At 43.5% G+C, this 11589-nt stretch overlaps 1 protein-coding gene across 1 annotated transcript; it reads right to left on the reverse strand.

The window, feature by feature from the left end:
* Window positions 1-443: 443 nt before the first annotated feature.
* On the reverse strand, window positions 444-10629 carry LOC147971389 (uncharacterized). The gene is made up of 2 exons (XM_087523953.1): window positions 10137-10629; window positions 444-670 (listed from the first exon to the last, which is right to left on the reverse strand). The coding sequence occupies exons 1-2, from the start codon at window positions 10627-10629 to the stop codon at window positions 444-446; spliced, it is 720 nt and encodes a 239-aa protein (XP_087380079.1).
* Between the last annotated feature and the right edge of the window lie 960 nt (window positions 10630-11589).

Genomic DNA, 11589 nt, shown 5'->3' on the forward strand with positions numbered 1-11589 from the left:
AAGGCGTCGGTCGGGTCCAGCTTGATATGATGATAGCCGGAGTAAGCATCCAGGAAGGAGGAGCTCGCACCCGGCGGTGGAGTCGATGACTTGGTCGATCCGCGGGAGGGCGAACGGGTCTTTGGGGCAGGCCTTGTTCAGGCTGGTGTAATGGATACACATGCGCCAGGTCTTGTTCTTCTTCAGGACGAGGACTGGGTTGGCCAGCCACTCGGGGTGAAACACTTCCATGATGAAGCAGGCCGCCAAGAGTTTGGAGACCTCTTCACCGATGGTCCTTCTCTTCTCTTCGGAAAAGCGTCATAGGGTTGACGGACAGGCTTGGCATCCTTGCGGATGTGGATTTTGTGCTCGACGTACTTCCTCGGGATACCCGGCATGTCCTTGGGGGTCCATGCAAAAATATCCCGATTCTCACGGAGGAAGTCGACGAGCTCGCCTTCCTATTTGTTGTCGAGGCAGGTGCCTACGACAACGTACTTGCTGCAGCTGGGATCCTCTGGGTTCAGCTTCGCCTTCTTGGTCTCTTTGGAGGGCTTGAACACGGCCTCGTCGGCCGGCTCCTCGGTCGGGATCTGGGTGGCCGACGCCTCCTGGGCCAAGGCGACGATCTGGTCGACTTGGCGCCGCTCCTCGGCTACGACCAGCGACTCGGCTAGCTTGGCGCCGTCTCGGGCACATGATAACCCACAAGTATAGGGGATCGCAACAGCTTTCGAGGGTAGAGTATTCAACCCAAATTTATTGATTCGACACAAGGGGAGCCAAAGAATATTCTCAAGTATTAGCAGCTGAGTTGTCAATTCAACCACACCTGGAAACTTAGTATCTGCAGCAAAGTGTTTAGTAGCAAAGTAATATGATAGTGATGGTAACGGTAACAAAATAGTAATGAAAGCAAAGTAGTGTTTTTGGTATTTTGTAGTGATTGTAACAATAGCAACGGGAAAGTAAATAAGCGTAAACCAGTATATGGAAAGCTCGTAGGCATTGGATCAATGATGGATAATTATGCCGGATGCGATTCATCATGTAACAGTCATAACATAGGGTGACACATAACTAGCTCCAATTCGTCAATGTAATGTAGGCATGTATTCCGAATATATTCATACGTGCTTATGGAAAAGAACTTGCATCACATCTTTTGTCCTACCCTCCCATGGCAGCGGGGTCCTAATGGAAACTAAGAGATATTAAGGCCTCCTTTTAATAGAGAACCGGAACAAAGCATTAGCACATAGTGAATACATGAACTCCTCAAACTACGGTCATCACCGATAAGTATCCCTATTATTGTCACTTCGGGGTTAACAGATCATAACACATAATAGGTGACTATAGACTTGCAAGATAGGACCTAGAACTCTCATATATTGATGAAAACATAATAGGTTCAGATCTGAAATCATGGCACTCGGGCCCTAGTGACAAGCATTAAGCATAGCAAAGTCATAGCAACATCAATCTCAGAACATAGTGGATACTAGGGATCAAACCTAACAAAACTAACTCGATTACATGGTGAATCTCATCCAACCCATCACCGTCCAGTAAGCCTATGATGGAATTACTCACGCACGGTGGTGAGCATCATGAAATTGGTGATGGAGGATGGTTGATGATGATGACCGTGACGAATCCCCCTCTCCGGAGCCCCGAACGGACTCCAGATCAGCCCTCCCGAGAGGTTTTAGGGCTTGGCGGCAGCTCCGTATCATAAAACGTGATGATTTCTTCTCTCCTATTTTTTCTCCCCGAAAGCAGTTATATAGAGTTGGAGTTGGAGTCGGGGGGTCTCCAGGGGGCCCACGAGGTAGGGGGCGCTCCCCCCACCCTCGTGATAAGGGTGTGGGCCCCCTGGTCTTCATCTTTGGCGAGGATTTTTTATTATTTATTGTAAGATATCCCGTGGAGTTTCAGGTCATTCTGAGAACTTTTGTTTTCTGCACATAAAACAACATCATGGCAATTCTGCTGAAAACAGCGTCAGTCCGGGTTAGTTCCATTCAAATCATACAAGTTAGAGTCCAAAACAAGGGCAAAAGTGTTTGGAAAAGTAGATACGTTGGAGACATATCAACTCCCCCAAGCATAAACCCTTGCTTTTCCTCAAGCAAATCAGTTGACAAACTGAAAGAAATAAAGAAAAACTTTTACAAACTCTGTTTTCTCTTGTTGTTGTAAATATGTCAAGCTAGCATTCAACTTTTCAGCAAAGATTATAACTAACCACATTTGCAATAATTCTCAGGTCTCATGATTACCCATATCAATAGCATAATCAACTAGCAAGTAATAATAATAAATCTCGGATGACAGCACTTTCTCAAAACAATTATAATATGATATAACAAGATGGTATCTCGTTAGCCCTTTCTGAGACCGCAAAACATAAATGCGGAGCACCTTTAAAGATCAAGGACTGACTAGACATTGTAATTCATGGTAAAAGAGATCCAATCATAGTCACACCCAATATAAATTAACAGTAATGAATGCAAATGACAGCTGCGCTCTCCAGCTAGTGCTTTTTAATAAGAGGGTGATGACTCAACATAAAAGTAAATAGATAGGCCCTTCGCAGAGGGAAGCAGGGATTTGTAGAGGTGCTAGAGCTCGGTTTTGAAATAGAGGTGAATAACATTTTGAGCGGTATACTTTCATTGGCAACATAACAACCGAGAGATGGAGATATCTTCCATGCTACACACATTATAGGCGGTTCCCAAACAGAATGGTAAAGTTTATACTCCCCCTCCACCAACAAACATCAATCCATGGCTTGCTTGAAAGAACGAGTGCCTCCAACATACATCAGGTCCCAGGGGGAGTTTTGTTTGCAATTATTTTGATTTAGTTTGCATAAAGCATGGGACTGGGCATCCCGGTGACCAGCCCTTTATCTCATGAGTGAGGAGCGGAGTCCACTCCTCTTGAGAATAACCCGCCTAACATGGAAGATACAGACAGCCCTAGTTGATACATGAGCTATTCGAGCATACAAAACAGGATGATTATTTGAAGGTTTAGAGTTTGGCACATACAAATTTACTTGGAACGGCAGGTAGATACCGCATATAGGAAGGTATAGTGGACTCATGTGGAATAACTTTGGGGTTTAAGGAGTTTGGATGCACAAGCAGTATTCCCGCTTAGTACAGGTGAAGGCTAGCAAAAGACTGGTAAGCGACCAACTAGAGAGCGACAACAACCATATACATGCATTAAAATTAATAAACATTGGATGCAAGCATGAGTAGGATATAATCCACCATGAACATAAATATCGTGAAGGCTATGTTGATTGTTTCAACTACATGCGTGAACATGTGCCAAGTCAAGTCACTTAAATCATTCATAGGAGGATACCACCCTATCATACCACATCATAACCATTTTAATAGCATGTTGGCACGCAAGGTAAATCATTATAACTCATAGCTAATCAAGCATGGCACAAGCAACTATGATCTCTAATTGTCATTGCAAACATGTTTATTCATAACAAGCTGAATCAAGAACGATGAACTCATCATATTTACAAAAACAAAAGAGGTCGAGTTCATACCAACTTTTCTCATCTCAGTCAGTCCATCATATATCATCATAATTGCCTTTCACTTGCACGACCGAACGATGTGAATAGTAATAAGAGTGCACATGCATTGGACTAAGCTGGAATCTGCGAGCATTCAATAAACAAGAGAAGACAAGGCAATATGGGCTCTTTTGTCAGATAAACAATAATGCATATAAGAGCCACTTCAACAATTTAATCGAGGTCTTCTCCTACTGACCCCCAAAGAAAAGAAAAGAAATAAAACTATTTACACGGGAAGGCTCCCAACAAGCAAAAGAAGAACAGGAAATATGTTTGGGTTTTCTTTTTGATTACTACTACAGCATGGAAAGTAAATTAATTAAAAGCTACAACTAATTTTTTTTGGTTTTTTCTTAAGGTTCATCAAACACACAAGAAGAAAGCATCAAAGAAAATAAACTAGCATGGATGATACAATGAAAAAGTATGAGCACCGACATCTGGCAATGAGGGTGTGTGAACGTAAATGTAATGTCGGTGAGAAATACGTACTCCCCCAAGCTTAGGCTTTTGGCCTAAGTTGGTCTATGGCCACGGCTGGCCTGGCTGATATCCATAATAATAGTTGGGGTCGTACTGAGATGCAGCGGCTATCGCCTCCTGAGCTGCAGCGTGGCGACGAGCGGCCTCCGCTCTCCTCTCGTACTCATCTGCCTCCTCTCTGGTAATAGTATATCCTCCTCTTGCCTGATAATCAAAGAAAGCAGGAGCAGGGAGAGTAATATGGACAGCACGGCATCTGTCAAAGATTAGTCGGTACTGGAGAGGTGATTCGTTCCTCTCGACAAAATGGTGGGAAACCATAGAATCTAAATCTAAATAAGCAGGAGGAAACTCCATGTCTCCTTCACGAACGTCTATCTCAAGAAATTTGGCTAAGCGGGTTGCATAAATTCCTCCAAAGAAATCTCCATTATGTCTATTATGATGCAACCTACGGGCTACAATGGCTCCCATATGATAAGATTGGTCTCCTGACACAGCACTCCTGAGAATGCTAAGGTCAGGGACACACATGTAACATGCTTCATCCTTAGCATTTATGCACCTACCTATGAAGAGAGCAAAATAATGTATAGCAGGAAATTGAATGCTCCCTATGGTAGCTTGCGTTATATCTCTAGAGTCCCCTACAGTTATACTAGCAAGAAACTTTCTAAATTCAGATTTAGGGGGATCCCTAACACTACCCCATTGTGGAAGTTTGCAAGCAAGAGTGAAATCCTCTAGGTCCATGGTATAAGATTTATCATAAAGATCAAACATGACTGGAGGAGAATTACGTGAATATGAATACTCAAACCTCCTCACAAAAGAGCTTGTGAGCTCATGATACTGGGGGCATTTGTCTGCCTCAAAGTCAAGGACGTACTGGAGCGTCTCTTGGTGGCTCTTCGTCAGCATCACACATTGCAAGCCTGGGTCCTTGCTTCTTTGAAGAACCACCTTGGAACATTTTTCTAAGCATATTTCTTCCTCTGAAAAATTCTGAAAAAAAAATAGTAACTTCAAAATAAAAGTAAACCAAACTCAATAATATTGATAGCAACTACTCCTACAAGTGCCTAGGGCCTATATCATGCATCAAAACTACTTTTGACCATATAAATTTGACATGCAAGCTCAAGAACAGGGTCACCTAAACAACACAAATTTGCAATGAATAAAGCACTAGAACAAAAACTAATTGGACCAATGGAGGAGTCACATACCAAGGAACAATCTCGCCAAGCAGTTTTGTGAGAGGTGCTTTGAGCAAGGAGATTGAAAATGGTAGCAAAACGAGCTTGGACTCGGGTTTGAGTTGGTTTTTCATGTTTGGGGGAGGACGATGAAGTGTGTGGCTGGAAAAATAAGTGGAGGAGGGCCACCATGGGCCCACGAGGCAGGGGGCGCGCCCTCCACCCTCGTGGAAAGGTGGTTGGCCCCCCTGGTGTGTTCTTTGTTCCATAAATCCTCAAATATTCTATAAAAACTCATATTTAATTTTCAGGGCATTTGGAGAACTTTTATTTTCGAGGTATTTTTATATTGCACGGATAATCAGATAACAAATAGAAAATTATTTATTTTGTTTTATTTCAACTAAATAATAGAAAGTATAGAAAGGGTACAGAGAGTTGTGCTTCTAGTTTCATCCATCTCATGCTCGTCAAAAGGAATCCACTAACAAGGTTGATCAAGTCTTGTTAACAAACCCATTCCGATTAACATGAAACCGGAGAAATTTCGAATAACACTAGGTTACCTCAACAGGGATATGCACATCCCCAATAATAAGTATATCATATTTCTTCTTGACGGTAGGAAGAGGGAATTCAAAACCTCCAAATATAATCGATGGAATTTTTCCGATAGAATTGATACTATGAACTTGAGGTTGTATCCTCGGAAAGTGTACCGTATGCTCATTACCATTAACATGAAAAGTGACATTGCCTTTGTTGCAATCAATAACAGCCCCTGCAGTATTAAGAAAAGGTCTTCCAAGAATAATAGACATAATATCGTCCTCGGGAATATCAATAATAACAAAGTCCGTTAAAATAGTAACGTTTGCAACCATAGTAGGCACATCCTCACAAATACCGACAGGTATAGCAGTTGATTTATCACCATTTGCAAAGATATTTCAGTAGGTGTCAACTTATTCAAATCGAGCCTACGATATAAAGAGAGAGGCATAACACTAACACCGGCTCCAAGATCACATAAAGCAGTTTTAACATAGTTTCTTTTAATGGAGCATGGTATAGTAGGTACTCCTAGATCTCCAAGTTTCTTTGGTGGAAATTAGCAAGCATGGTGGAAATTTCAGCTTCCGGTATCTTTCTTTTATTTGTAATAATATCTTTCATGTACTTAGCATAAGGATTTGTTTTGAGTATATCAGTCAATCGCATACGGAAAAATATAGGTCTAATCATTTTAGCAAAGCGCTCAAAATCCTCATCATCCTTTTTCTTGGATGGTTTGGGAGGAAAAGGCATGGGTTTCCGAGCCCAAGGTTCTCTTTCTTTACCATGTTTCCTAGCAACAAAATCTTTCTTATCATAATGTTGATTCTTTGATTGTGGTTTATCAAGATCAACAGTAGGTTCAATTTCTACATCATTATCATTACTAGGTTGAGCATTAATATGAACATCATCATTAACATTTTCATTAGGTTCATGTTCATTACCAGATTGTGTTTCAGCATCAGACATAGAGATATCATTTGGATTATCAGGTGGTTCAGCAATAGGTTCACTAGAAGTTTGCACAGTTCTATCATTTTTCTTTTTCTTCTTTTTAGAAGAACTAGGTGCATCAATTTTATTTCTCTGAGAATCTTGCTCAATTCTCTTAGGGTGGCCTTCAGGATACAAAGGTTCCTGGGTCATTCTACCAGTTCTAGTAGCCACTTTAACAGCATAATCATTTTTCTTACTATTCATCTCATTGAGCAATTATTTTTGAGCTTTAAGTACTTGTTCTACTTGAGTGGTAACCATAGAAGCATGTTTGCTAACAAGTTTAAGTTCACCTCTAATATTAGCCATATAATCACCCAAGTATTTAATCATATCAGCATCTTGTTTTAATTGTCTACCAAAATAAGCATTGAAGTCTTCTTGCTTAAACATAAAATTATCAAACTCATCCAAGCATTGACTAGCAATTTTAGTAGGAGGGATTTCAGCTTTATCATATCTATAGAGAGAATTTAACTTTACTACTTGTGTCGGGTTATCGAGGTCTGGAGGTTCTTCAATAAATAAAGGATTAAGATCATATATTTCTTCAACAGGAGGTAAATTAAGACCATGTACTTCTTTAATAGGAGGTAAATTCTTAACATCTTCAGCTTTAATACTTTTTTCTTTCATAGATTTCTTTGCCTCTTGCATATCTTCAGGACTGAGAAATAGAACACCTCTCTTCTTCGGAGTTGGTTTAGGAATAGGATCATTAATTGGAGCAGGAGTTGGCTCAGGAGCTGGCTCAAGAGGTGCCCAATTATTTTCATTTGTCAACATATTATTCAATAAGATTTCAGCTTCATCCAGTGTTCTTTCCCTGAAAAGAGAACCAGCACAACTATCCAGGTAATCTCTGGAAGCATCGGTTAGTCCATTATAAAAGATATCAAGTATTTCATTTTTCTTAAGAGGATGATCAGGCAAAGCATTAAGTAACTTGAGAAGCCTCCCCCAAGCTTGTGGGAGACTCTCTTCTTTAATTTACACAAAGTTGTATATTTCCTTTAAAGCAGTTTGTTTCTTATGAGCAGGGAAATATTTAGCAGAGAAGTAATAAATCATATCCTGGGGACTACGCACACAACCAGGATCAAGAGAATTAAACCATATCTTAGCATCACCCTTTAATGAGAATGGAAATATTTTAAGGATATAAAAGTAGCGAGATCTCTCATCATTAGTGAACAGGGTGGCTATATCATTTAATTTAGTAAGATGTGCTACAACAGTTTCAGATTCATAACCATGAAAAGGATCAGATTCAACCAACATAATTATATCAGGATCAACAGAGAATTCATAATCCTTATCAGCAACACATATAGGTGAAGTAGCAAAAGCAGGGTCAGGTCTCATCCTAGCATTTGGAGATTGCTTATTCCATTTAGCTAATAACCTTTTGAGTTCATATCTATCTTTGCAGGCTAAAATAGCTAAAGAAGCATCTTGATCAAATAAATAACCCTCAGGAATAACAAGTGATTCTTCATCATCACTTTCATCTTCATAATCAGATTCAATATTTTCAATCTCTCTAGCCCTAGCAAGTCGTTCCTCAAGAAAATCACTAAGTGGCATAGTAGTATCAGGCATAGAGGTAGTTTCATCATAAGTATCATGCATAGCAAAAGTAGCATCATCAATAACATGCGACATATCAGAATGAATAGCAGAAGCAGGTGTAGGTGTCGCAAGCTTACTCATAACAGAAGGTGAATCAAGTGCAGAGCTAGATGGCAGTTCCTTACCTCCCCTCGTAGTTGAGGGATAGATCTTGGTTTTTGGATCTCTCAAGTTCTTCATAGTGTCCAGCAGATATAAATCCCAAGTGACTCAAAGAATAGAGCTATGCTCCCCGGCAACGGCGCTAGAAATTAGTCTTGATAACCCACAAGTATAGGGGATCGCAACAGCTTTCGAGGGTAGAGTATTCAAACCAGATTTATTGATTCGACACAAGGGGAGCCAAAGAATATTCTCAAGTATTAGTAGCTGACTTGTCAATTCAACCACACCTGGAAACTTAGTATCTGCAGCAAAGTGTTTAGTAGCAAAGTAATATGATAGTGATGGTAACGGTAACAAAAGATTAATGAAAGCAAAGTAATGTTTTTGGTATTTTGTAGTGATTTTAACAATAGCAACGGGAAAGTAAATAAGCGTAAACCAGTATATGTAAAGCTCATAGGCATTGGATCAATAATGGATAATTATGCCGGATGCGGTTCATCATGTAACAGCCATAACATAGGGTGACACAGAACTAGCTCCAATTCGTCAATGTAATGTAGGCATGTATTCCGAATATAGTCATACGTGCTTATGGAAAAGAACTTGCATGACATCTTTTGTCCTACCCTCCTGTGGCAGCGGGGTCCTAATGGAAACTAAGGGATATTGAGGCCTCCTTTTTAATAGAGAACCGGAACAAAGCATTAGCACATAGTGAATACATGAACTCCTCAAACTACGGTCATCACCGATAAGTATGCTGATTATTGTCACTTCGGGGTTAACGGATCATAACACATAATAGGTGACTATAGACTTGCAAGATAGGATCTAGAACTCTCATATATTGATGAAAACATAATAGGTTCAGATCTGAAATCGTGGCACTCGGGCCCTAGTGACAAGCATTAAGCATAGCAAAGTCATAGCAACATCAATCTCAGAACATAGTGGATACTAGGGAAAACCCTAACAAAACTAACTCGATTACATGGTGAATCTCATCCAACCCATCACCGCCTAGCAAGCCTATGATGGAATTATTCACGCACGGCGGTGAGCATCATGAAATTGGTGATGGAGGATGGTTGATGATGACGACGGCGACGAATCCCCCTCTCTGGAGCCCCGAACGGACTCCAGATCAGCCCTCCCGAGAGGTTTTAGGGCTTTGTGGCGGCTCCGTATCGTAAAACGCGATGATTTCTTCTCTCCTATTTTTTCTCCCCGAAAGTAGTTATATAGAGTTGGAGTTGGAGTCGGGGGGTCTCCAGGGGGCCCACGAGGTAGGGGGCGCGCCCCCCACCCTCGTGAGAAGGGTGTGGGCCCCCTGGTCTTCACCTTTGGCGAGGATTTTTTATTATTTATTGTAAGATATCTCGTGGAGTTTCAGGTCATTCCAAGAACTTTTGTTTTCTGCACATAAAACAACATCATGGCAATTCTGCTGAAAACAGCGTCAGTCCGGGTTAGTTCCATTCAAATCATACAAGTTAGAGTCCAAAACAAGGGCAAAAGTGTTTGGAAAAGTAGATACGTTGGAGACGTATCAGCACGGTCCAGGGACTTGCGGTAGTCGCCGGTGATGGTGATGAGGCCCTTTGGACCCGGCAGCTTCATCTTCAGGTAGGCATAGTGGGGGACCGCCATGAACTTGGCGAGCGCGGGCCTACCAAGCAGTGCGTGGTACGCGCTGGATAGGTCCACTACCTCAAACCAGATCGGCTCGCATCGGAAGTGGCTGTTGTCGCCGAACATGACGTCGAGCCGGATCCGGCCGATCGGGGAGCAGGAGAGGCCGGGAATGATGTCATGGAAGATCGTCCGGGTCAGCTCCAGGTCCTTGGCCTCGAGGTCGAGCTTGGTCATGGTGTCGCGGTAGAGAATGTTGATGCTGCTGCCGCCATCAATGAGAACCCGGGAGAACTTGCACGTGCGCCGCAGCGCGGCGATGGTGGGGTCGAGGATGAGAGCGTAACCACCCGGGTTCGGCATGATGACCGGGTGGTCTTCCCAGGTCCAGGTGACCAGGCGCTCCGACCAATGCATGTACTCCGTCTTGGCTGGGACGACGGTGTTCACCTCCTACCGAAGGAGGCGCTCGCTGCGCTTGTCGTCGCCGAGGCTGGTGAAGACGACGTAGGTCATGTTCTGGGCCGGGTAGGGGTCATCGCGCATCGCGCCGGTGGACGGAGGCGGTGGCGGAGGCGGAGGCGGCTGCCCCGCTCCCAGAGCCGGAGTCGAAGGCGGCAGGATGTCGCCCCTGGCGATGCGCTTAGTGATGGCGCATTGTCGAAGTGTGTGCGTAGACGGCCTCGCGCCGCTGTGGTGCTTGCAGGGAGCGTCGAGCATCTCCTCGAAACTCATGGCGGGCTGCCACGCTATTTTGCCGGTGTTCCGGCGTTTGGCGGCCGGGTCGGCCGCGGGCGCTTGCTCGGCGGCCGCGACGAGTCGGTTGTCGTAGCGCTGAGCCGGTTGATTGGCTTTGTGCTTGTTCTGCTGTTTGTGCTGCTGCCGGCTTCCCTCACCATTCGGCTTCGGAGGCGGCACCGGCTTTGCCTTGCTGGCTTCGTCCAGTGCCACCTAGATTTTCATGGCGGGGTCAGCGTTGGCGTACTTGTCTGCCGTTACCATGAGCGCGACCATAGTGGCCAGCTCGGAGCGCAAGAGCTTGTGATTGAGGAGGGTGCCGTCTCGGCACCCGTTGATGAAGTATTGGATGGCTTGAACTTCGTGGACGCCCTCGCAGCTGTTCCGGAGCTCAGTCCAGCGTGCGAGGTACTCGCGGCCGGTTTCCGTCGGCCCTTGCACGCACATGGCGAGTGATGTCTACTACACAACCTTCTTCTTGTAGACATTGTTGGGCCTCCAAGTGCAGAGGTTTGTAGGACAGTAGCAAATTTCCCTCAAGTGGATGACCTAAGGTTTATCAATCTGTAGGAGGCGTAGGATGAAGATGGGCTCTCTCAAGCAACCCTGCAACCAAATAACAAAGAGTCTCTTGTGTCC

This window comes from Triticum urartu, chromosome 5A (genome assembly GCF_056163025.1).
Source record: "Triticum urartu cultivar PI428250 chromosome 5A, HENAU_Tu73, whole genome shotgun sequence".
NCBI classification, from domain to species: Eukaryota; Viridiplantae; Streptophyta; class Magnoliopsida; order Poales; family Poaceae; genus Triticum; species Triticum urartu.

Coding starts and splice junctions, on each gene's coding strand:
- LOC147971389 (XM_087523953.1), bottom strand. CDS start 10,629: ATGCATTGGTCGGAGCGCCTGGTCACCTGGACCTGGGAAGACCACCCG. Junction 671..10,136: donor CTACCGCAAGTCCCTGGACC/GTGCTGATACGT, acceptor CATGTGCCCGAG/ACGGCGCCAAGCTAGCCGAG.